General features: G+C 43.3%; 1 protein-coding gene across 1 annotated transcript; it reads left to right on the top strand.

The window, feature by feature from the left end:
• The first annotated feature begins 17851 nt into the window (after positions 1 to 17851).
• Positions 17852 to 26707, top strand: ZNF831 (zinc finger protein 831). Its single transcript, XM_074157624.1, has 5 exons — positions 17852 to 22057; positions 22921 to 23063; positions 24173 to 24330; positions 24916 to 25067; positions 25886 to 26707. The coding sequence occupies exons 1-5, from the start codon at positions 17852 to 17854 to the stop codon at positions 26705 to 26707; spliced, it is 5481 nt and encodes a 1826-aa protein (XP_074013725.1).
• The last annotated feature ends 277 nt before the right edge of the window (positions 26708 to 26984 follow it).

Below are 26984 nucleotides of genomic sequence, written 5' to 3' on the forward strand. Positions count from 1 at the left end.
GAACGATCCACCCCAGAGAGACCCCTTTGAAATTCTCAGGACATTCTGTGCGAGTGTCATGGGCTCAGTAAGCAAATTCCTTTCCCGTTCCACTCCCACTGAAGACATTCTTCACAAGTTAAACATGAAAAATTTGTGATCAGAAACCTGTGTCCATCTGACGGGGAACCAACAGCTGAGCGATACAGCCCCACCACTGCCAAAGCACACTCCTTTGTAGCTGACTGAGCCTAAGAGCACCAAGGAGAGATTGAGTTTTTAGCATTTAGTGTCTCTCCCTTCCCCAAATAACCCCCACACCTTGAAACAAAACCCCAAACCCCACCAACATCCTCCCCCTGTGCCCCCCCCCTCCCCAAAAAAAGAAAAAAAATTCAACCCCCGTCATTACATTTGCTTCAGAACATTTAGTTTAAGCTGGGGTACCTTAAAAATGTGCATTTAATAGAATGATCTGGCACTAGCCCTGGAACAAATATTTGATCTTCAGATTCCTTTTATTTTATTCTTCTGCCATAAAATGTCCCAAGAGGCTTAAAGCTGCACAACCTCAGAGCGCTGTTGCCTCATGTGCAAAACTGGCCAAATACCCTCCTTATCAAGCCTGCGCTGCGTGGACTGCCGTTGTGAAACACCCCGTCCACACTGCGCTAACAGGGCGCCAACACCCTTCCTCTCATTTGAATGCAACTTATTATTTTCCTTGCCAGCTGCCAACATACGGAATGTAAACAATAAACGTAGGATGAGACCCAGGTGGTCACCTCCCCACCCCAGCAGCAGCCAACGGGCTGCTCCCGAGGTCAGGTCTCCCACCCGCCCTCCGTGGGGCTCTGTTCTACGCGCTCAGAGGCTGCGGTGACAGGACACGCCGTGTCACGTTTTGCAGTGGGGTCCCAAACAGGTAGCACGTGGCCCTTAGACGGCTTTTGGCCAGCGAATGACTCGGTTTCAATTTAAACACTGACTCAAAATTTGTAACAAGGTATGTGCCGTGTGACTCATTAGAACCATTAATTTTGACTCTTTTTTTTTTCATTTCTTGTACAATTTCCTTGGCTCCCACGGTTCAGGGAGCTTGTTTATGGCTCCACAAACAGCTCCACCTTCCCATGTCCCAGTGGGGGCAGCAGCCGCGGCGGGCGTTGGACTGAAGGGCAGATGCACAACGGACAGGGCTCAGGGATGCAACAGGACCATTCTGTTGTCTGGGAAACAAGTCTCCTCAACCCTGCGTGATGTGACAGCTACCAGCCAGATCATGTTTTTTCTTGCAAGCATCACAAATGTGCATGTGATCAAGTAGGCAGATGATAATCACATGTTATCACCCACAACTCATGAGCAAGCACAGTAACAGCACAATTAAAGACAAAACCACATATTTTAAAGTACTTTGAAATTGCTGATAATCTTGTGTTGTTTGGAAATACTCATGTAGGTCTCCCCTACATCTGATCCTTGGTTAATTCTAAAGATGACATCACCTCTTACAAAAACACACCACACTGTCAAACATTTGTTGAGTGCAACTTTCTATCGTAAAACCTTGAGGAACCAGCCCTGACAGGTTGTGGTCATGACATATTACGTGTTAAATCACAGAGATTTATATTCACTCATGGTCTTCAAATCGTGCTCCTGGATCCAAAATCTATATAATGCTCTTTCTTTCAGAAATCTGGTACTCGATCAGCTGTCTTCTGACATGGGTTAAAGAAACCACAACCTGGAAATAAAAGTTGAGAATTCTTCATAGACAAACTACTGCATGGAAATGGCTACTTGGTCATCAGTGCTGACACCCGCAACAGCACAGAGACAATTATCAGATCAATTATAAACCAAACAGTCCTCAGATCCCCCTAGCTTGCACCTGTCGGAGGCTGACACAGAGCTATGGTCAAGGCAAGCCATTAAATCGTTTCTGTTCAGTTTTGTGGGCCAGAGAACAGGTAGACCCCGGATTCAAGCGCATTTACGCTGTCCTTAGCACTGGGATTGTACCCGCCACCTCTTCGGGAGGTGAGGAGCCACTCCCAGCTCTGGGCTCAAAACGTCAGCTCTGGGATTAGGTCCTTGGAGCTCTAATAGTAGCAGCAACTCAAGGCTCAGTCCCAACCTGCTCCGCTGGGCTCGACAGCAGGACTTCCCAACTCCAAGCTGAGAAGATGTTCTCGTGTTTGGATGGAGCTCACAACCCACTGAGGAACAGCTGGAAAGTCAAAAATTGCCCTTCTCCTCCTGGGCAAAATCACAGGCGGGTTTGTTCCAAACTGTCACATCTTCCTCTGTGCATGGATGGAAAGCGCTGAGTGCACGTGAGAGGTCTCACATACGGAATTCAGGCAGGGAAACGCAGACTCTTCTAGGCCTTCCCCCATCCCCATTAGTTATTAATTTGGGTGGCTTTGTTAGCGATGATTAGTAAGAGAGCACTTTGGGAGACAGAAGCTTTTTCATCACCATACCACCTACACTTGATGTGGTGATGAAGCTGTCTGCAACTTAGTGTTTCAGCAAAAGCAATAATTAACGGAATAAACAACATGTATAAATGGAAAAAATGTTAAATTCAAAGCACTGAGAAAGCACCAGCCTTACCATAGTGTGATTAAGCCAACCTGGATTAATGCCATCCGTCTCTTCAGGATACATATATACATTCTCTCTTATATGCGTATAGAGTCCAAAACGTCAACAGCCACAAACTGAACTGAAATATATTTTAAAAAGGAATAAATATTTGTAAAAAGTATCTTTAACAATGACTAGTATTCTCAGAAAACAACCATTTTAAGTGTAATTTTTCCTATCTAGTTCTTGCATAGTCTACATTAGAGCACTTTCTTACTGGCTGCCTCAATTTATTTTTCTCTCTAAACTTGAGTCATTTAAGAACTACTTCAAGTTGCTGCACAAGTAACTGATATTTATACCAGTTCCACTGCACGAAATCAACAGGAATCGCACTGTGTTTACAGCAGGTTCATGCCTACTAAGATGGTAAAACTGGAGTTTGACTTTCTTTGTGTCAATGTATGGTTTCCATGCTCAGAAATAAGAGTTTTTGTATACATTTTCTACTGGTGACGGATTCTGAGCACACAGCAGCTCTCTGAAATACATAAAATGCTGCAAATCAGTAATTATTAGAAATCAAGGTCTATAAAAAGGTAAGATGAAGAGCACAGGAGCTACAGCAGCTTTGCTTTTTCATCGAGACATGCACGCTCTGCCTCTCATCAGGGGCCTCACTGAAACACTCACAATTTTGGGAAGCAGAAGGAAATGGGATCGTGCCTGTCAGCTTTACTCATTACCTTGAGTGCGTCAGTTTATTCTGTCTTTTCAGCACCGAGAGCTCTGGCCGCTCACAGAGAACACGTACTAGGCCAAGGGGCAACAACAGCACCGCGGGAACAGGATCTTTCACGACTAACACTCTGGAAAACAAACTCTTCTCTTTGGCAGTTCTGAATCTAAGAACAAACTAAATGATGACAAATATCCCCAACAGCAAAGCTTGCAGAATCTGAACAGTTAAAGAAAGTGTTAAGAAAAAGATACATTGTTTCAGTACTTTATTTTGCCATATTTATTTTCCAAGGGAAAAATGTGAAAGTGCCCAGCAATTGCTTGTCCTGGAAACAACTGATGTTCCTTTACACTTGATTTAAACCTACTTAAATATTTTCCAGGTTTTGGTACATTTATTTACTAATATAAGAGAGGCTGTAAATATCTTGAAAGAAAAAAACCCAAACAATGAATTCATTATGTTTGGATGCTCCTTTATACATTTCACAATGCTATCTGTAGTTGGTATCTTTTCAGATTTTCAGTGTTAGGAAACATTCCCATTACATGCCGTAATAAGTAGTATTTTGTGTAGGAATAAAGAGGTAGGATATAACCTTCTTGGTACAGATGATTTTGATTAATAAAAAAAAGATAAAGAGATAAAAGATAAAGTAGCATAATGAATATAATTAGCCAGGAAAAGATTTACATCTGACAAGTTAAATGATGAATGACCACTAACTCAAATAAAAACTTCTAATTGTGTCACAGATTCTTCAATGGCTTTATTCAAGAAAATTAAGAAGTACTGATGCCCCCAGAACTGTAGTGAGTAAGCAAGCAGTAGTATCTCAGGTGTTACAAATATGGAAATGTCGCAGAGATTCTTTCAAGGCTCTAGAATCAGCTCCGGACTCAGCTCCCAGGAAAGAGTTAGTGGGAGCTGAGCTTCCTCCTCACATTTCTCTTTTTCAAGATCTGTCTTCGATGGCTTTTCCAAGACAAAATAATGGTTCATCTGGCATTAGAATTTAGAATTCACAGCTCCCAGTTCAGCCAACTAAGCCACATTTTCTCATTGAACTTTCTGATTTTTTTCTTTCCTTTCCATGCACACATGCACACAGGATGTGTGTGCAGAGGAGCCCTCGCACAGAACACATGGCTTACAAATTTCCTTTCCTAAAGCAGTTTTACTGATGAATTTTGGGGTGGACAGATCAGCTTTTTCCCCAAACCTCTGCAGATGCTAGAGATTTGGAAAGGTAGGTAATTATTGACAGGACACTAATTTTAATATACATATTGTTCTAATGCTGTATTTTTAATTTTGAGCAGCCCTGAGGTGTTTATTAAATTGCTAAATACTTAAGAAACTTAGTTTTTATTAAAATGAATCCTGAAAGGGTAGCTTAGTAATGGCTCTCTACAAACACAGTAACTGAAACACATAGCGTGCGGCCAGCTGTTAAGACGACTGTTTCCATAACAGCACCCATCTACAGTAAGGTCCACAATGGCACAGGAACCCGTTTCTATGGTAATGGAATGCCTGAGCCTCAAGGATGCACAGAAATCCAGCATGAAAAGTAGGAACTCATGTTTTAGACTAAAGGGGTTCCTTGTTTATACTTATCTGTGTCCAGCCACTTGTTGTCACCTTATTCTTATCCCCACACTGGTAAACTGGTTATGCTGGTGACTCTCTTTGGCTTGTTTTTCTGAAGCAATAGGTGGTATCTAGTCATTCTGCCTGTCCTCCTCGTACAACTTCTTAAACTGTTGGTTAACTGTAATCAAGTTAGACCGTGGGAGTGGGGCTCAGCAGAGAGTGCAGAAGCTCCAGGTGGTGACACCAGGGGAAGGAAGTCCCTGGGGTGAATTCAGCTGCTGCTTGGCCAGAGAGACCAGAAAGGAAGAGCATGGGTACAGAATATGCATTTATGGTGCTTTGCAGCCACTTCAAATAGGCAAGTAACCTGTAACAAATAAATCAGAAGTGTTGGAGGCAGCACGGTAACAATTTTGGTGTGGCAGGAGCATGCACAGACACAGACAGACACGCACATCAGCCTGTCTGGGAGTTTCAGGTTTTGTCTTCAGAAGCGAGTTATTTCCCTGCTAAGTGATACCAGTTCTCAGCAACGCTCCTGCTCTCAATTCTTTCTGCTTTCCCACGTCCCTGTATCCAGCATGCCAGCTATTTGGCTGGAAAAACCCTTCCAGATTATTCTTCTGGGGTCAAATTCACAAAGGATTAGTGATGTGTTAGAAGGTGGGGTTAATACCTAGCAAACTCACAATAGAACCCTTGCAGGTGTCCATCAGAAATTAAAACTAATACAACTAAAAACCAGACTATTTTCAGTAATTTCAGCTCATATTTTGTGCCAAGGTGAAGGCATTTTGGGGCAGGTGTTTGAAAATTCAGCCTGTGCCAAATTCAGTACAGACATGGTGAGGGAAACTGCCAGTTAAAAGTTAACAGTCACATTTCAGTGTGGTTATTTAAGGAATTTTTAGCAACTTGTAACAGAAGAACAAACAGGCTAAATCTCCACAGTTCCGCATGTAACTTATTAGCATGGGCAGAAACCCACGTTTAAATACAGTAGATTGCCTGTTCTTGCTGAGGACTCGGTGACTTAGGTGAGATTCCACGTGCAGTCTGAGCCTGGGTGCAGCCAGGGTCTGGAGGCTGATGACACTTCTTACCCTGTACTGGGGATTTCAGGACAAGGAGATAACGAATGTTAATAGCTGAAAAACTGCTGATGCAGTTTTGGTGTCTGGTTTTGAAAATCAGAACCGTTAATGGTGTCAATAAATTACAAAAAGTCATGGTAATCCAATTACTGCTATTTTAAAACACTAAGGTTCCTTTGTAGCTATGGAAACAAAAATGCAGACATTAATGAGCAAGGGGGAAAAAACCCTGGTGTTTCCTTGACGACAGATAAAAGCACAGCTCCATGAAACCCAGAGGGGAGAAGGACAGAAACGCCTTTTACCCTGACACACCACTGAAACTCACGTCCAGTGCGATGATACACGTCACTGCCACGAAGCGGCAGGAACTCTCTCCACACGACCATCTCTGTTGCAGCTACCCCGTGGCATGAGACATCCTGTATGTTCCACTGAGTGTCCTCCACAGAGAGGTGGCCATGGGCAGAGGGGACGCTGCTGTCACACACCCAGCTGTCCAAGAGCAGTTGTTCCCTGGAGTGCAACAGAAATGCTCTGTATACACACACACACACATACTATCCATACATATAGTACCTCTTTTCCCAGTGAAAAGCTGTGTAAATGTTAGGTAAGATTATGACACAGAAAGGGATACAAGGAGTGTACAACTTTAACTGAATTATTACCACTCCAAGTTTAACTAGCTGCTCTCACACAAGCCGGAAATATTTTTGTCCAAGGAACTCGACATTGTTGAAGGACAGTAAGATGAGAGGATGTGGGATAGAGGTGAATAAGACACCAGTAAGATTACAGGGCTGTCTTCCAGTGGACAGTGTACGGCACAATTGATATGTATTGATATGATACTGAATATTGATATGTAAAATAATGTAATGAAATTAATAAATAGAAGAGTTAATTGGCAAATTTCCCATAGGCATTTGGAAGAACTGCATCTTCAAAACAAGGTCTTTGTTCAACTCTACCCAGCCCATGGTACTGAGAGCATCCCTTCGTAGTGGGAAGGGAAGCGTATCAATGCATTCAAAATCCTAAATTGTTTGTGTCTGTAGCAATAAAGAGCTGGATACTGAGCTACAAGAATGTAGGGTTTCCTTGACAACATGTTGAGAAAAACCACAACTACATAAAAGATTCTGGAGAAAATGAAAAAAAAATATAGCTGGGTTGGCTGAAGGGCTGGGACAGGGTTTTACCTGCGTGATGGGGGCTGCTCCAGTGCCGCGGTGACGGGAATGCTCTGCGCCCACGGTTCAGTCATCGGTGCTTCCTTCTGCTGGTTCTGACACGGATCTGAAAGGTGGTTCAAATGATCAACGACCCTGTCAAATTCTAGTCTCATTTTCTGTAAAATACATTTACATTAGTGTAGCTGGTGGCTTTTAGAGCATTTCTGAAGACTATCAGAAGTTCTGAAGTTATGTTTTTCTATGACAAATAAGAAACAGATGGCAGAAGGAGTATGTCTGTACTGCAGCTTGTGCCTGTGTGAAACCCAGCTAACCTTGCTGGCTTCTGGAGTTGAAGCAACTGTTCCTCTGAAAGCTACATCCATTTTAAGTGCATCATAATTGTAATTACTCATATTTATGACGTGATATGCCGGAAAATGCTATAGCTTATTACTCCCGCAACCTAAAAGAACTGTAAAGACCCTTCATATTCCTCCTGCAAAACATCTATTTTGTAGAAGAGGCATCACAACATCCTCCACTTTCTAACCTCTGAACTGTCAGCACAAGGATGACTTGAGCGAGGAGGGGTAACTGGGGCTCTCTTCGTCACCACCCTGTCCCCTGGTGCTCCAGAAGCAAAGCCGGACTCACATGTCTGCCTGTTCTCTTGGGTGTCTGGGGGTTTTCTTGGGTTGTAACTATCCTTGTGAATTAATCCATACAACAGTCCTTCACCAGACCTGCTAATGCTGAATCAATACTAAAAACCAAACCAAGTAAACCCCAAATCAACCCTGTAAGATGATTCAGCATTTAAAACCTTACCTAAAACACATTAAATCTAAATTTGGAAAAAAAGGTCTGTGGGATTTTAATGGAAGCTGGTTTGAGACTAGCTTTTTATTTTCCCTTCAGGTGAGTGTCTCCATGTAGACCCTGCTGTTGGGGTGTGAAAATAACCCAAGCACTTTACAGAAGAGATTCAGTTCTCAGTGAAACACTAGCGTTGCACGCACAACCAGCTGAACCTTCTCATTTTTGTGATTGCCTGAGCATTTTCTCAGCAGCCCTGGGGTCTTTTCCCTGCGGGATCTATTACTTTCGCCTTGTATTTTATTTTTTTCCCTTGTACTGGCTTTTCTTTGGCAAGCACACCCATGTTTGCTCCTAATGAAGCTGTGTCTCTCCCTTTTACTGTTCAAGCACATTTTTGTTTTCTCTTGGACTTTTTTTTCTGGTATGGCCTGATCAGTATGTGATGGTTACACTCCTCTTCAGGGTGGCACTTCCTCCTGTCTCAACAAAATACACTGAAGTGCCACATGAGTCTCAGTAGTTACTGTGCAGTGTTGACGTGAGGGTAATAGTTGGCTGCCCAATTTACTAGAATGCCTTCATTCCTCCCGCTTTGAATATTTTTTTTAGTATTCAATTTTTTCCAGATTTTTAATACGTGCTTTAAAAGATTTTGTCAATTTACAGAGCTGTGATCTTTGGGGGAAAACGTCATGTTAAGTGCTATGGTGGAAATGTGCCTTTGGCCAAAGAAAAGTTGTGGAGGTAACCATGACTTCTGTACTTTCAAACTCAAGAGTTCACCTCTATGAAAGAAATATTGCTATTTGTGATAACAGATAGCAATACTATGTAATGATTCTTCACGGGAAGAGATGAATCCTCCTCCTCCTGCTCGGATTAGGTGCATTTAGACATTCCAGCTGTTACTTATCTGCAGCAAAGTGGCCAATACCATGGCAGAGATGAGGGATGCTGCAGGGGCTTGGCAATGCGACTGCTGCAGTCACTGCACGAGCTGCCTGTGACCTACAGAGACGAAAATGAGCAACACAGACCTCTCAGACTTACTCCTTCAGCCCATGTGGTTTGTTACTACACTTTTCAAACCGGGTCAAGAAAACTGTAATTAGTATTTTTTTAAAAATACAAATTATAGTAAAAGATTCAAATAATAGTACTTGTTAATAACGCACAGGGTTTAACAGGGCAAAAGGTGCCCTCATTGAGCAGACAGTACACAAAGATTAATCTACCTTTTAGAGAAAGACAAAGTAATAAAAAGGTAAAAATCTGTCTTTTAACTTCGATACGCACAAAACAATTACAATGCTAGGGAAATTACCAGTTTTACTGAATTGATTTAAGCCATTTCAGTTTGCAATCTACGTCACGTCGTACAATGGCACGCAGTCTGCATGAACGTACCCCTGCTGGCAGCCGTATTTCTTTTTTCTCCAAACGTGCACTTTTCTGTCTCACCTGAGGCCACAGACAGTTCTCTGGCAAAATTCTCATGGAGCTGAGCTCAGCTGTTAGTTTATACACGAAAGAAGAACTTAAGCTTCTACTGTGGCCAGTAGCCAGCCCCATTTAATACCGTCAGGCCGTACTTCAGTGCATGAGCGGCAGTATCTCTGACAGATTTACCAGACAGATGTAGAATTGAAGATTGTTTTTCATGCATTGCAGCGTGATTCATTGTTTAACTGCCTTTATCAGATTCTCTGTTAAAGGTTGGGATTAGTAGTCTGAAGTCCCCAAGCCCAGCCGTGCTGGTTTTACGTGATTTTCCAGCTGAATGTCTACATGAAGATACGCGATTAACAAGTGCTGGTCCCTTACTGTCACGGAGCAGCCAAGTCATAAAGGCTCCTTAAAGTTTTCAAGCTCCTTTCTACAAACTGTTTTGTCTCTGTTTCACTCTTTGGGGTCAAAAATACATTTGAGAAGTGTTCTCACTTGTCTGACAAAAACTTTCCACCCGTCCCTCCCAAACCAGTGTATTCATAACCATTTATCTTCACCTGCTCTTGTGCCAATAATTATATTTTAGCTTAAATCCATGATATTATAGAGAGCAGCCCCTTTGTCTCACTCCTGGTGGTCTCCTTTATACCCTGTTGTTGCAGCAAAGATTCCGTGTGATTCCTGCCTGCTGCGGATGGGGAAGCCGGGTATCGCTGCGCAGGAACGGGCTGCTGGGACGGCCCTTTTCCTGGCTGTGATTTGGGGAATATTCGAGGGGACACCCACGGTCTAAGGTCTCCCACCGGCCGGGTGGGCAGTGCCTGCTGTGGCTGTGCTGCCTCGCTACTCGGTGCTACCACGACCTGGGTACCTATTTAGCACGTTCAAAGGCAGAAATATAGCATCCTCTGAAGACTTTTGCTGTGGAAACCTGGATGCCTTTTGGAATATGGGCTCTTGTAGGTTAATTAAAAAATAGCAGCAAAAATCATAACAAAATGTTTGCACTATGTAAGATCAAAAACCTTCCTAAATACTTAATTTCCCTTTTTAAATTTAGAGGCTGAGGAATAAACTTGACTGGATTACATCTGTTAAGTGAAAAAAAAGAAACCCCAAAAAACCAACAAACAAACCTTAGAAAAAGATAAAAGAAAAAAAGTAATAATTTTTCATTTGTGCCTGATGGGGCTGTCTTTTTTTTTTTTTTTTAACTGTTTGCAAATCTTCAGTGTAATGGTTTGAAACCCAGTCGTGTCATTTCTTTACGCCCACACACAGAGCTGCAGTAGTGCAGACACCGTAGCAGCAAACCATATTACCAGCATCGGCCATTAAAACTCTTCCCCCACCAGGCGTGGGCTGCCTTCGCCCCCTCCTCTCCGCGCACACACCCCACCACCCACCCCTCAATGTTCACATGCTTAAAAAAAAGAGAAGAGAAAGACACTGAAAAAAGGAAACAGGATGCTGCTTTTGTCTCAACGCTATTCCAGGGAGACCTGAACCTCTCCACCTGCCTGTGAATTGGCCACCTAAAGGTTAGCAAGTGTTTTGTTATCATTTTATATAGACAGAGATATCATTAAGACAGAAATTTTAAAGTTATATTTTTTTTTCATGTGATGGTTCTTTCAGTTAGCAATGAGAAAGATTTTTTCCTAAAACACAAAGCATTTTAGTACTGGCCCCACTTCTGTTTTTAGGAGGGCTTTAATCAGTATTTTTTCATCATTTAGTCCAACCTCCTAAACTTTAAAAGATGGATTAGGGTTATTATTTCTCTGTTAGAGCAACCTGTTGATTACAGACTGCTGGCTGGAGGTTGTTAACTCTTTCCTAACAAGGGAAATGCACGGGAGTGAATTTGATGAAGGGACAAAAGAATGGAAATCCTTTAAGGTTTTTAGACTTTTTTAAGCACTAACAAGCCTATTATTTTTCATTGTGAAACCACCAACAGTGTTATAAAACCAACAGATGGGTGAGATGTGTTTCTTTTTAGAAATAAGTGGTGTAAATTTAAAATAAAGACATATAATAAACTAGAAAGCATTTCTTATGACTGGAGCTGAGAAAAGTAGTAGCATAAGAAGTGGAATAGGAAATATTCTCTGATACAAATTGCATGAAGAGCTCAAAAGGGCCAATACAATATTTACTTACACACTAAAATAAATTTTAGCTAACAATGTTCTTATTGATTTAAGCCTTTTGAATGTTTTCATTTACGGATATTCAAGAAAAGGAGAATCAAAAAGATAGAAAACTGCATACTTAATAATGATCAACACAACTGGTGCTACAGATCTCATTCTACTTCAAAGGTTCTAATACTGTATTCTGCTACAGCGTTTACAAAAATAAAAAAATAAACCAATTTCACTGATATTACACCATCATGGAAGTACAGTGTCAAAAATACTTGTCCTCAGGAAATGGTACAAGAATTTCAAAGTTTGATCAGGGCTTTTTCTAGTTGCTTTGTACTTTGGTAACACAAGGAGCAGGGCAAAACTTCAGGAACAATGACTTCTTAACAAGTAGCAGGACTTCCCAAAGTCAGAATCTGAGCAAGAAATGTTATCACTGAAAGATTATGAGGGTTTCGGAAGATTAGGGAATCCCACGTTTTCAGCCTAACTCTGCAGGGGGCTGGGGCTCAGCTGTTGCTGAGGCTGTAAGTGCTCTGCAGGCTGTGAGAGCAGCCACAGCCCTTCCCAGCGCGGGAAGGGTGAAGCCAGTACTTCTGGTATGAGACGTTGCGAGGTACGAACTCAAACTGAGAAACGAGCAAGGCAGAAATAGTAGAAAACAAGATTAACGGTAACTTCTGGGTTAATCAGGAAACGTATCAGTTCCGTTTTGCTAGTCTGAATTACGGTCTAGAAAGCACCAGAATTAGGGTTCACTCATAAACCTTTCCATCAAACAGGTAGTGTTTAAAGTCCCTGCACAAAATATATTTCAGACCCTGTGGTTCACTATAACTTTATTATACTAGTATTTAAGTAGAAGTTTTGTCCAGTCAACCAAGGGAGTTCCTCATAAACACCAGCCCCTCGTGCTGGCTGTCAGTGTGGCCCAGCAACTGGAAATGCTAATTGCAGTATCTGTATCTTCTGCTGACAGTAGGCTATTGTGTGCTGCTCTCGCCATCATTGTCCCCATAAGAAAAAATAATAATTAACAATCCTATAAGATACTTTCTTTTCATTTAAGTTTGTAAAGTACTTTAAAATATGTAGTTGATAATAGATTTCAAAGATCCTTTCTTATTCGTAGAAGGATGCTTATTGCTACTTTCCCTTCATCCCACCTTTGACTAAACCCCGTTGGTATCTTTGAGGGACAGAGGCTTTTAGACACCTGGGAAGGGGCACTTTCTGCAGACTCTCGGAGCCCAAAACCATGTACCACAGTATGTGGGGTCATCTCCCCAAATCCTGATGAAGACATGAGCTGAGAGTGAAGAGCGGTACAGCACCACGTACTCCCTGCTCTGTAGAACCTGCCATAGGTGCACCTTTCTGCAGAGTTAAAATAGATACTTTGCTGTATGTTGAGCCAACTGAAGTTCATTGGGTTTCTCTGAGCAGGAAAATGTTTTGAACGTAAATGAATATAAATAGTCTTGCAGAGAGATCCTGGAGAGGTGGTCAATGTCCCGAGCCTGGTAGTGCTTCAGAGGCATTTGGACAATGCCCTTAATAACATGCTTTAACTTTTGGTCAGCCCTGAATTGGTCAGGCAGTGAGACCAGATGGTGATGTAGGTCCCTTCCAACTGAAATTATTCTATTCTATTCTATTCTATTCTATTCTATTCTATTCTATTCTATTCTATTCTATTCTATTCTATTCTCAGTTTAGGAAGTGACATCCAAAAATAGATTGGTTAAAAAGAGAAAACAAAAATCACTTAATTTCAAATAGAACTATGCATCTTTTTTTCACCGTTCCTTTGCTGACTGTAGCACACAGTAATCCTCCAGATCTCACTTACATGAGCTGGAACTAGTTCTGCGTGTAGTTGTATCCATATGGCCAGACTGAGCCTGCAGATGAGAAGCGTGAGTCATGTAAAGCAGTTCACAATGTCATTTTCTAGGTTCACTGATTTTAAGCGTGTGCAGTGCCATTACCAATTACTGGGAGCATTTCAGGCTATAATAGAAACTAGAAGGATTTTAAGTAACAATACCAGGCCCTGTTAAGAGGTTTTCTGTCCCCTGAATAACTAAATGATAGGCAAGAAAGGTAAGAAGAATAAGACAGAAATATTTCTCCAAGTCCAGAATTAGAAGCCTACTAACACAGGGTCCAGGACCAAACGGAAAGCAGCCCAAGCCACAGCAAAGCTCTCCAAGAGCGGTAACGCTGTGCGGAATGAAAACCCATTGGCACCTCCAGCATTAGTCTATCATCCATCTACTAAAAGAAAGAGCTTCCACTGAAGTGGGTCCTGGACAAACAATCACACGTTACAGTTCCACCACTCTCCAAGTTATGAGATACAGGCTCAGCCATCGGGACTGGGCAGGTGCTCACCACGGAAGTTATAACCAGATCAAATGCAACATCTTCCACAAGACACTGCTCCTAAGGAATTTTTACAGGCCAGATATGCTGACTTAGTACTATTAGAGGGACTGCATGTTGCAGTTTGGGATGTAACTCACTCTAACAGCAGAGGAGGACACAGCCGTTCCCATCCATGCTTTAGACAGCGTCCCCCGAAAGCCCTGGGGGCTCCATGGCTGCTCTGTCCCAGGACTCCCTGTGAGGTCAACCCACAAATGGAATCTACACTCTTAAAATTATCTTTTCACTTCTCTTGACTGTCCCCTATCCTGTTTTCCCTACAGCTTTTCACAGATTTTAGGGAGGGTTGTTGAGCATGACCTAAACACTTTGGACATTCTTTCACTGTTTTGCCCCCGGTTGTGGGTCCCTCGCAGCCGCCGGGCACGGGGCCAGCAGCCGGTGGGGGATGCTCACACCGGGCGAGTCTGGCATTTCAAGTGTAGCAAGTGTCTTCTCACCACCATTCTTTCCTTTTCCAACACATTTTAAGAGAGATCTTTACTGTAAAGGTACAAGCAAATTACCTCTGGGGGTACAAAGGATTCCAGCCTTGTGCATCTCCCTGGGTGGTACAATCAGCAGTGCACAGAACCCCACAGTCTGAAAAGAAATGATTCCATTTGTAGGTTCCTACACAAATAATGGTAAAGGATATGAAGAGATTGAAATGCTACTTCATCTTCTTCTGTTTCACCTCTTCCTGTTTTCTGAAGGTTGTTACCGTGACACCAATGTAAAAAAAAAAAGAAAAAACAACTTCCTACTTCTAATCTGTTTCAAGTCTTTGTCCTCGTTTCTCTCTGTTTGCACCAAGTACTGACAGAAATGAGACTTCTCTTGCTGAAATGCCTGGCTCCATGAAAGGTACGTACCAAAATTACTGACAGACTAATGAGGATTCCACTTCCCTGTGCTCTCTGGTATTATATTTAAGGTAGGGATCACCAAAAGCTGTTTAAAAAGGCAAAGACTTCTAGTATAATATAGTATATTATGTATGTCCAGAATGTTGAGAAGCTGCGTCTGTGTGGTTACAAAAATAAACCAACTCCATGGTGTCTGCAGATGGTGCCTGCAGACCAGGCAGGGCAGCGAGCGCTGCCTCTGCTCCCAGCCTGCGCTGCTGCCCCAGCGCTGTGTCGGAAGCCGTGCAGGGGGTGCAGGAATGGGGCAGACCGGGCAGCTGGCACAGCACTTACACGTGCCGTGCAGAACACAAAAAGCTTTTGGTTGTATAATCCAAGATTACTGTAACAATTCTGATAAAATGAAGCAAAGTTTATAGAATATATTTGAAATTAAGGAAAAATTATATAGAAAAGAGGAACACACTGGATTTAAAATGAGGTTTTTTTATACCCCTCCCTTATTAAAATACTTCATATTTTATATATATTATATATTTTATATTATATGCAGAATAAGACAGTTTCTGCTACACTGATTGTCATCTGACACTACTCCACTTTTCAACTTTTCAGTGCTCCACAGACCTGAAGGTATAATTCAAACTAGGAACAAAATAATTGTACTTAAACGGAATTTTAATGACCAGTTTTGATAGCTTAAGAAACTAGAAAATTTAGAGAATTAGGCCAAATCTTGCTTTTAGTTTTGTTTATTTGAAATTTTTCTTTACCTAATTAGGATCAAGTTTTTAGATGAGTGGTTCGATGCTACACGTTACAAACGAGTTCAGAACATGAGGCAGGTGCTCAGGACGGCGCCTGGGGGATAACCACCACACGAGGGTTTTCTGCTTTAGGCAAGGACTGCCCAGAATTAGTCTTTGGGTAGAATTAGTTTGAGATAAGCTATTTTTGTCAATGTACAAAGAAATATAGTGACTTTTTTTTTTTTGCATATAAACAACAGGCATGAAAAGTATGATAATATTCGCCCCAGCAGTATAGAAGCCACAGAAGTTTCACTTGAGAAGAAAGTGTCCCTTGTTTGCTGTGGAAAGCAGCGAACTAGCACAGCTCTGAAAAGTGATGAGATTGCGCATCACCATTTGGTTTAATTGTTTAGCATTAGTGAAATCTTTCTTTTAAATGTTCTGTAATCATTTGGGTATTTCCTTTGTAGAACATTAGAGTGCACTGAAATGATTCTCAGAATCACACTGCATGTTGGGCCCCAGAAACTTCACAGAACAAGGGAGATTACAGAGAGTTTGGTACTTTGGAACTCCAGGATTCTTATCCAGGATTCTTATCCATTTGATCCTTCATAGGAAGTTATTTTCCCATTTTTTCATGTGATGTGAGCGAGACACTATCCTTGTCAGTTGTCAAGAAACAGAACTTCTCTTGGATCTCCATCCAACTCTCTATCAGTTTACCAGCTTTATTAACTGCTCCAGCAGTAACTGCCGGATACTCAAAATCAATGGCATCGAGTTTCCCCTTTCTCCTTTATGTCAATTATTCCAAAATTCTCAGTAACTACATGCAACAGAGATTTTGCTTTGAATAACGGTAATGTAGCGTCTGTGTCATACGGAACCAGTCCAAATTTCAAATAGTATTTTTGAGTAAGTTTTTTTACTGTTTCCTAGTAATGATTATGGATTAAAATAGTCCAAGGAAGGTACAAAAACACCACTGGAGATTATGCAGTAAGGCAACAAATTGCAGATTTCACATTTAGCCACTGATAATGTTATTTCAAATGGGGTTTTTATGACTGTTTGCACAAGAACAGCCCATGATTCATAACAGCCAATGAATACAGAGTTGGGAGTATAGCTTCAATAAGGATTTGAATAAACATTCACAGATCACCTTCTAATTTTCACCCAGACTATAATTACAAGAGGTTATGCTGATGCCTTTATCAGATCTTCCAAAAATATTTTTCAATGAGCTTATCTGGACAGTTTCCTAGACTGTTTCTAAGAAAGAAAAAAGACAAGACAAATTTTTTTTAAAATAAGTAGTCTGGACCTCCACCCACCCAGACTGTATCTGGACAGATTTCATAAGAATAGACTCACTTTTTCCAAAAACCGTGTCTACAAAATGTTTTCATCTGGGATTGAAAGCAGTATACCGTAATATCGCCTTAAATTAGACAAAATTCATTTGGGCTCCACAAAAGATGGCTTTAATTTACCCCACTATTTTGCTCTGCTACCATCTTTTCTGCTTTGCATGTGTTTCTGTAAATCTCACGTGTAACACAGAACATCAGTTTCATTTTGTTCACGTGTTTTCACTTTGCATCACTTGTTGCTGTGTTTAGCCTTAGCTCACTGAACTGGGTACGCAGCGGATCCGCAGCCGGGTTTCACCTCCCGGCTCTGGCCCGGTTGCCCACGGGGACTGGGCTGAACTCGGGGGGGGTTGCGCTGGAGACCTCCCAAGGTCCCTTCTGACCTTCATTGTTCTGTGCTCTATCTTAACATTTCTTATTATAAATTCTTAAATTAGAAATAACGGTAGAAATATGTAATGGGAATATGGTTCCAGAAAGTTAGAACTGCATTATTTCTGGGGTGCTGAGATCGTCCACTTGCAAATCTGATACTCAGATTTATTTCTAATACTTTGGGTACATATTATACATTCTAAGTGCAATGTTCAATGTGTTTACACGGTACCGAGCTTTAATTTCTAGCTAGGAAATTAAAGATGAATCAATTTAATTGGAAAATGAAGTATTTCTTGTTTGTGTGTAAGATTTGTGTTATTCCTAATTGCTAGCTTTCCCAGCCCAGCAGTTGAAAGTGTTTATTTACTTTGCTGTCCTGCTTCGGTTCCCCTCCCTCACAGAGAGCTGTGCACATGGCAGGTAGCCCTTGCCATGGAGGCCCAGGACCAGCCCGGTTTTGCAGCAGCACTGGCAGATGGACCGGTTCCAGCCTCCTCTCTTCAGCCAGCCCCTACCCCGGGCAGCGCGGCTCCTCGGCCGGACCCGGCCCCGTCCCAGCCCCTCTACCTGAAAGCCCTCACCGTGCCCCTGTACCAGCCCCTCCAGGCAGGGTGCTGGCAGCCCAGGGGCCCGCTGGTCGCCGGCAGGAGCTGTGTCCACCTGGAGAGCAGCAACGTCCCCCTCATCCTCAACCCGCTTCTTCCTTCTGAAGGCACGGACCAGCCTCACTCGCTCTTTCCGAAGCAGCTTGGGCAAACTCTGACACTGAACATAGTCAGCACTTTACCGGTTTTATCATCACCAAATTCTTGTGTAAATGCATCTACTGGAAGCCCGGGAAAATCAAAAAAAGCTGGGAAATACATCTGCAAACACTGTGGACGAGATTGTTTGAAGCCAAGTGTCCTTGAGAAACACATTCGCTCTCACACGGGGGAGAGGCCCTTTCCGTGCACGACCTGTGGCATCGCCTTTAAAACTCAGAGCAACTTGTACAAACACAGAAGAACCCAAACACACGTCAACAACACCAGAGCGCCCTCAGACTCCGACAACAGCGCCGCATCGGAGCAAAATGAGAAATCAACAGAGAGCGTCGCGTCACATCAGGGCAGCAAACTGCTTGGTGGGACCGGTGAGGACAAGGGGGTGCAGATGGAACGAGCGAGCTCAGAGACCAGTGTGGACACTGAGAAACTTCCCAATGACCTTCCACCGCCGGCAACAAGCAATTCATCATTTGCTTCAGAAAATCAAGAAACGACGAATCAGTCCTCTAGTTCAAAGGCCAATCAGGGGGTTCCTGAAAGAGAATCTCAAAGTTTATCATCTCCAGGGGCTTTGCCGAACGGTCAGTGCCAGAGAAAGAAGATACGGGAGCAAAGGACTCCGAGTGCCAGTAAGCACATTCAGCTGCAAAGGCAGCAGGCAACCTCCTGGGACAAGCAGTGGGACTACAAGGCGTTTGAGTGCAAGCTGAAGAAGTGTGAGAGCACCGACTCGGGGTACCTGTCCCGCTCCGACAGCGCAGAGCTGCCGCTGGCGTCCCCTGGCCCGCTGCAGGGCCCCTGCCAGCCTGGCACCGAGCCGGAGAGCCAGCCCGGCCTCCGCAGCCCCACCAAGCCAGAGCCAGCCCAGAGAGCTGCCGCCTCCATGCTGGAGAAAAAGAGGCTGGAAGAACACATTTCAAAGCTTATTTCTCACAACAAAAGCGTGGTGGATGACACCCAGCTAGACAACGTCAGGCCCAGAAAAACTGTCCTGTCTAAACAGGGGAGCATCGACCTGCCCATGCCTTACACGTACAAAGACTCTTTCCATTTTGACATCAGAACCTGTGATGTAAATAGGAAAAAGAACCTTTCCCTTTGTTCAGCAAAATCTACCTTTGCGCCCCTAGAAAAATGCAAGCCCATGTTTTTTCACTCGGTGCCCACCCAGTTCTCCACAACCATCGACGCCGTGCCCGTCACGCGGAGCAACTCCCTGCCCGTGGCGGAGGGCAGCAGGGCGGCACGGGACAGGGTGGGCGGCTCGCAGCCACCCTCCCTGGTGAGGCCACCCCTCAACCCCCCCGCTGCCGCTCCGCTGCCTAGCAACAATCCCCCTGCAAACTCCCTGGATTTTCCCAACAGCCATCCCCGAGCTCTGGTCCGACAGGCAGCAGTGGATGATTTGCTGCTCAGCAACGCTGAGCATCCTCCGCCCTCGGAGGAGCTGCAAGGGAGCAACAGGCCGGGGGCTGGAGCGACCGCTGCGAGAAACAAGAAACACAATCAAAGGAAGCTAAAGATGTTCTCTCATGAAAAATGGCAAATGTATGGAGATGAAACGTTTAAGAAAATCTACCAAAAAATGAAAAGCAGTCAAAATGCCAAGAAAATTAAACAAAGGGGGAATAAGATTACGGATATTACAAGCTTCACTCCTGATTCAAAGGAATCGGTCAGCAGCACTGAAATCACTGAGCAGAGAGATGGCAGGAGCTCTGCAAGTGACAGTCTCCCTTCCCTCGTGGCAACAGGTTTAAACCCGTGTAAATCAGAGACCTGTACTAATGGTAACCACACTGTACAGAACGTGTCCCCCGAGGACACTGGGGACAGTTTAACCTGCGCGATGGAGACATCCCATCCAGGAAACGCTCTAGCACAGACTGTGACGAGCAGGACTTCCCCAGAGCTTGGTGACAGTGACACAGACAAACACAGAGGTGACAACAGTGCATCCTCAGCTCCCAGCAGTTGTGAGCTCGGGCTCAAAAATCCGCAGTGCCGGCTGAACGCTAGCGGCAGGAATGATGACCGCTTGCCAGCACAGAGCAGCAAATGGGGAAAACCAAGCCCTGGGAAGGAATCCAGTACATTTGAATCGGAGCGTAAAAGCACCTCAAACGCTGACGGAAGCCACAGCGGGAGTGAGGGGACTGGCCAGCCTGCCCTGACCCCCCCGGGGGCCCACTGCAACAGCACCAGAGAAGCTGCAGGGAAATCCCAGAATTTACCATCAGAGAGAAAAAAGCTGAAATTTGAAGTGGAGAAGGCACCCGACGTTATTGCAAAGTCCTGCCCTAGTCCCAGTACTGAAAGCCAGGCGGTAAATGAAGCGGAGCAGGTCCGTTGCAGCAGCGCCCAGTGTGTGTCCACAGCACCTCTGACACTCACCAGGAAGGCAGAGGAGCAAAAATTAAGCGCAGGAATTAATGAATCCACCGGAGGTTCTGGGCATGTGGAGTATATGAAAACAATCAAACTCCCCACAAAAGCTCTGAATTATGGTGACGTTAAACCTCTTTCGCATTCAGCAGGTATCTCAAAAGCTTCATTTGTGGGATTTTTAGGGCCTGAATTTAGGGGAAGTGATTGCAAGTCTTCTGCCTTGCACAATGCAACAGATACAGATGTCAAAACATGTCTTGTGAAAACAAGAGCAAAGGCACCACTTTTCAGTGACAACGCTGTTGATGTGTCTTCTAAAATTCATCACCTGCAATCTGGTCATTTAACTCCAATTCCACAACAAAATTCCTTTTCTCCAAAATATATCCTTACATTGCCGCAAGACAAGAGAGTCTCAGATTTGTCGCTTTTGCTTCGACCAGAAGAGAAGATTCTACCTTGTACACCTGTGACAGACACCTCAGCCACCCCCCCATGCTCTTCCACCAGCAGAGCGCTCAGTTCTCATCCTGACGATGTGGTTTGGTCTCCTGCAAAACCTGAAGTCAGACAAAAGGCCAGCAATGGAGAGCTCCGATGCAGCGTAGATGCCAACTGGAAAACTCTAGTGTTTTGTTCACCAGTCAATTCAGAAACAACAAATACCTTAACCACAGCAGATAATACCTTTAATAACCAACACTTCAGACAGCAGGATATTATAAGAGATGCTTGGAAAAACAAACGGAACAAAAATGAGTTAAATTATCAAAGGCAAGCAGAAGAGAAGTGGATGAGCATAACTGCTTCCTCTACACACACCCCCCAGAAGAAAATATGCTTTACTTCTGTGTATACAAGTGGTTTCTTCGTATCAGCTGACATCAAAGAAGAGAGGAAGGTTCTCCATGGTCCTTGCTCGGGATGTGACTCTTTGATAGGGACGTCAGTGTCCAGTAGGACTGCAGAGCCAGCAGTCCCGGGGTGGGACAGAGGAGAAGCCCCCTGTGTTCTTACAGCCCCTTCCCCAGCGCTGCAGGACACACACCGCTCCCAGCGCACGACAGACACCCCCACTTACTTCTGCCATTCTTCTGGCACTTTTTATTGCCACACGCTCAGCACTCCCTGTAAAGCATTCCCAACGCCACCCCACAGCACTCCAACGTGCTGCTCTGGAGGTTCAACAGCATCAAGCACGAAGGGCACCTTCCCATCACTAAATGCCGAACCCCGATTAACCTGGTGCTGTTTAACGAGAAGCCTCCCTCTGCCAGCCGAGCAGACGGGGGAGGCGGACTCTGCCTACTCCTCCCTGCACACCCGCCACAAGACAGCCAGCAATGAATGCATGCTGTCAAACTATGATATTTCTATTTTCAAAATGAAGAACATTAGCAGGACTGTGGCATACGGCCTAACAAACAGGAGCTTAAAAACATTGGTTTCATCCTTTTCTAAAGGACAGCAGATGCAGGAGGTAATATTAACAATGCCGTTTCCCTTCTCAAGAGGGTGGAACTGGCTGACACTTCCCCACCCCCATTAGAAAAATAAAAGAATTATCAAAAGTATATTTATGGACATTTTCAGGCTTTGTCCATACCGAATTTACGATTTATGTTTTAATAAGATAAGTTACATATTCATTTGATGCATGAAAGACACACTCTTTTGCATCAATATTTAAGTTTCTTTCACTCAGGAATTTCAGTAGGAACGCTGTGCAGTGAGAAGAGTGTACTTTATTTCTTGATTTTTCCCCTTACATTTTATATTCTTCTGTAACAGCATACGTATTCCACTGTTTTCATTTTCATGAATATTTAAAATAGAGTAGGACTTAAGTAGACCATTAGTGTCAAGACTTTATTGTACTTGGAGATACTTGGTGTCCAAGACAGCCTGTGTACTCCATCTCTCATCGCTTACATACACTGAAATGTCACAAACCCAAACTGCATTAATGCCCTATAAAGTGTTTAGGATTTGAAAGCTTTTCTTTTTCAGGTAAGTGAAGACAGACCAGTCTGTCTGTGCAGATCCCAGAGCAGCTCTGGGAGACTGAGCTTACTTTTTACATAGGAAGAAGAATACGAAAGCACATACACTAATTCTATATAGATCCAGAAAAGCAGTGAGTTGGTTCAATTTTATTTTATAAAAGTAGATGGACAAAGTGATTAGAAAAAACTAACACAGAGGTTCTAGGAAAAATTCAGAGTTGTGCTATTTAACTACTATGCTATTCAGTGCTATTTAAAAAGAGCATAGATTTCAATCTCTCAGTTAATGTAACTCACAGTTTTCATGTACTTCATTTTTTTCCAATATTCTCAACAGTTAAACTCAGCAGCTCCTGGTGGTGCTTTCAGAAATATTTCAGAGCAAAGGAAGAAAACAGTAGTTTGCAAAAAGGAAAAACTGTCAACAAATAAACTGAAAAGGAGCCACAAACAGAAAAAGATTAAAGTCACCCCAAAATGGTAAGGAATATGGTTTTCAGCTTCCCTAGATACAGGCAAAATTTTGTTAAAATGGGTGTAAAAAGTCCACAGAAAATAAAAAGTCACCTCCAAAATTCAACCTTGTCAAAATCGGGAGAAAAAAAGAAATCTCTTAGAAAGAGCAGGAGTTCCACAAAGGTAAACTATAAAAACTCCCAATGAGTTGTTTACTATCAGGAACAGACTTTTCTGAGCACAACAGACCTACGCCGAAGGAAGATGAGGCCTGGTCGGCTGCCTCCCACTGTGCTTTAGAAATGATTCTTATCTGCCAAATTGTCAGCAGTTACTTTCGTTTGAAGGGAACCAAAATACTTCAGTTTTTAATCCTGATAGATCTATAGATATATGCCCTCAGAAGATCTATATCCTGAACTTGGATTCACAAGAGAGTGCAGAAGAATTAATATCAAATTCTAGCACAAACTAACAAAGCCACCTGTAGTTTAAAGGATCGGCTTAAATGAAGAGCAGGAAGAGTTTGAGTACAAAACTATCACAGGCACATTGTCTCAATCGGCAGGTTCTCTGTATTTAATGGGAATTCTATCAGAGGAAGATTTAGCCTTGGCTCTTCCAGGAGCACGGGGCAGCGCAACGGCTGACGAATCGCTTCAATAAGAAGCACATATTGTGTGCATACGTCCCTCTTACTTTATTTCATCACCAAAATCAGACAGAGTGACTCCCTTGAGCACAAGTCAGTGTCAGTGACTCAAATCACCATGCCTGCTTTGGCAAACAGCACCGCAGTTCTGAAGGATCATAAGAACAAAAATAGAAGACTGAGGCCTATGTTACCCAGTCCAGTGACACTCTTCTAGGACTTTGTTGTGGTTTGTTTTGGGGGTGTTTTTTTGGTTTGGTTTGGTTTTTTTTCAGAATTTATCTATTTGGCTATATCAAGTAAGTACAGGTCTCATGCCTAAAATCCTGATTATTTTTTTTTGTAAACATAAACAAACATCTCCTTCACAGCAGTAAATTGCTGCTAGACCTAAATTTACCCGATGATGTGGTATTATTCTACTCTGAGTGCTTGTCCATTGCACATACCTGTTTACCCTTTGGATGCCATGGCCATGCAGGTACAGAGGGAGGCTCGCACACGGACACGCTCAGTTGAACGGCCTCAGCAAATGGCGCTGCTTTCCCAACAGAGCACTGGATGCTTGGAAAAAGGGCTCTTTATCACAACCCTGCAGAGTTAGTAAGAGGTGCCATTCTCCCCAATCAAAAGTACAGGGTAAGTATTTTGAATATTTTTTAATATATTGAACGTACAAACATCTCATGCATTTACAGAACTGACCGCACGATTTTCATATGCATCCTACATACGTGAATTTGACAATTAGGAGGGCATTTTAAAAATAAGTAATTCAAAATAACCTTCCACTAGAAGCCTAAACAGTTTTAAGATGGATCTTTTTCTGTTTCTGAAACAATACTATGTGTTTGCAGTGGGCAATGGGTTCGGTGTGTTGAGTTGCTTTCTGTGTTTCAGACCAGCACCCCCATGTAATTAGCGGTATTAATGCAAATGATGTTTGTGTCACACCCATCTTGGAAGCAGGGACAATACCTTCTCTTGGCTCAGAGCAGGTATCTATGGCTATTACTTTGCAGGACAATAGCAGTGGCCAATAAAAGCCCCCAAACCCAAACACACAGAAGTAAATGAGAAAATGTATCAGGCTTAGAATAAAAATTTACAGAAAATAGTAAAAACATAGAAGTTAGCTCAGTGATATGATGAGAAATTTAGTAAGTTCTAGCATGTGGGGGAATAAAAATCAAAGTAAAAGTTTCTTCAACCTCTTTTCAATAGAAAATTACCTACACCAGCAAAAAGACACATCTCGTTCCACCTCAGACAAGCCACTTTGCAGAAGGAAAAAAGAAGGAAAGAATAACTCAGGAATATCTTCCCATACTGAAAATCTAAACCATGTTAAACAAACACACGAAATGGATAAAAAGGTAGGTATTGTACCTTGACTCATGTATTACTTTTTCATTAAAAGAAAAAAAAGATATTGTTAATTAAAACTTGAATTACATTCAACTGTTTTAAAGTTCAAGTTAAGACTAATTTGTATCACAGATTTTGTTTAAAAATGTGTTAAGAGTATTTTGGGGGTTATAATATAATGAAAACTTACTAATGTTAGAACTAGATTTTTTAAAAGGACACTCAAACTTGCATCAATGGAACAGGCTATTTCCCGGGCTCACTCTCAGACCCGTTTCCACCGACGCCGGAGGGGCCGGCAGACACAGCCCAGCGTACCCTCAGGCAGGTTCTTCCTGTAGCATAAGCAGTATCATATTTAGGAACCTAATCCTTAAAATGTTTTTTATGAAGTAATTGTATTTCCTACACATATCTCACCACCTCAGACACTGTAATATTTCTTACAGATTCATCACAAACCTTTCCCCCTACACTGCACAAATATCATTGCAGCATGTATCTTAATGAAAGGAGCATCATCCCAGACAGTACATATGAACGCAGCTTGAAACCCCCAAGCCCTGTCATCCATAAGTTATTAGCATGGTCTGTCACCTACCCGAGAGAAAAATAACTACCGAAAAAACAGATCCTTTACTACACCTCCCCCACACACCGGGAGAAAAAGTTTTCTCATAAAAAGAGGGATGAGTAACTGTCTGCATTAATGAAAAAAAACCAAACAGTACAAATATAATCACAGTTGTACAAATAAAGGTTGACATTATGCTTAATTACTCAGTTGATAATTCCACACACACACACCCCCCGCTAGTTTCTACAGGACATTTCTGGGCAAATCAGGGAACACACAAGAACAAACTTCTCTTTTCAGAACATCACAGCTCCTCTGGAATTCCCTGTGCCAGCTCATTCCCTGTCAGCCCCCGTGAACACGGCCAGGCAGGCGGCCAGCAGCGAGGGGGGGATCTGCTGCTCGGTGACACTTCAGCCATCGCTCCCTGGGGGGTCACAGCCAAACATCCCGAGGGACTCAATGGCACCTGCTTGGCCTTGTCCCTCTGATTTTACAAATACAGGCAGAGGTGACCAACCTGGCAGCACAGCCTCAGAGACTACTGACTCTTTACACCTAGAAGGGAGCCAGGAGAACACGCTGAACGTGGAGCCAGAGGGTCAAAGGTCTGGGACCTTGGAGCCGCTGACCCAGGCCTTGGGAAGGGAGAAACCTCCAGGTGAAGCAAACACATATCCACCTCCAAAAGACGCCTCCACACCCAGCTCCCAGCCTGGACGTTCACGTTTATTCGGCTCAAACACAGAGTCAGCCACAGGGGCTGAATTACCCACTATGGAACACACCGAGCCACCAAACTTCTCCCAAGCAACCCTTGACCTTCAGGGAAGCACCGACGGGAAAGGAGCCCCCCGGCAGGCAAAGAGCCACGGACAGCCCCCTGCAACGGCCACTGCTGCCTCCACAAAGCCCCCGGTGACTCTCAGGTCCCCCGAGTGTGAGACTTACTCTGCAACACCCTCCAAGACGTACAAGAAGAGAGGGTTAGAGATGATGAGGAAGCAAAGCAGGGTTGAGTATGACGACACTAGCAGTGATGACGAAGATAGGCTTGTCATAGAAATATAGCACACGGGCTGCTAACGAGATGCTCGTATGATGGCCCATTACAGAAGGAAATACCTCGGATGTTCGATCTGTCTTTCTGAAGCACCTTAAAATCAGAGAAGCCATTCCTCTGTGCAATAGGCAGCGTTCTCTTCTGAAGAGAGTCCTTTATTTCAAGGACTCAAAGTGTTTTAAAAGAAGCTTTTTTGAAGCCAAGAGGGAGCTGGCATCACACACTGAAATGCAAGTGGCAAACCTGTGCTTAGGAGGGGTTTCCAGCATTGGTAACATCCTTCTC

Source organism: Numenius arquata, chromosome 12, assembly GCF_964106895.1.
Source record: "Numenius arquata chromosome 12, bNumArq3.hap1.1, whole genome shotgun sequence".
Taxonomy (NCBI): Eukaryota; Metazoa; Chordata; class Aves; order Charadriiformes; family Scolopacidae; genus Numenius; species Numenius arquata.

Excerpts from the sequence above, each read along its gene's own strand:
- ZNF831 (XM_074157624.1), top strand. The coding sequence starts at position 17,852 with ATGGAGGCCCAGGACCAGCCCGGTTTTGCAGCAGCACTGGCAGATGGA. Across the intron at positions 23,064-24,172 it reads ATTAAAGTCACCCCAAAATG|GTACAGAGGGAGGCTCGCAC; the intron begins GTAAGGAATATG and ends ATGGCCATGCAG. Across the intron at positions 24,331-24,915 it reads TCCCCAATCAAAAGTACAGG|AAAATTACCTACACCAGCAA; the intron begins GTAAGTATTTTG and ends TCTTTTCAATAG.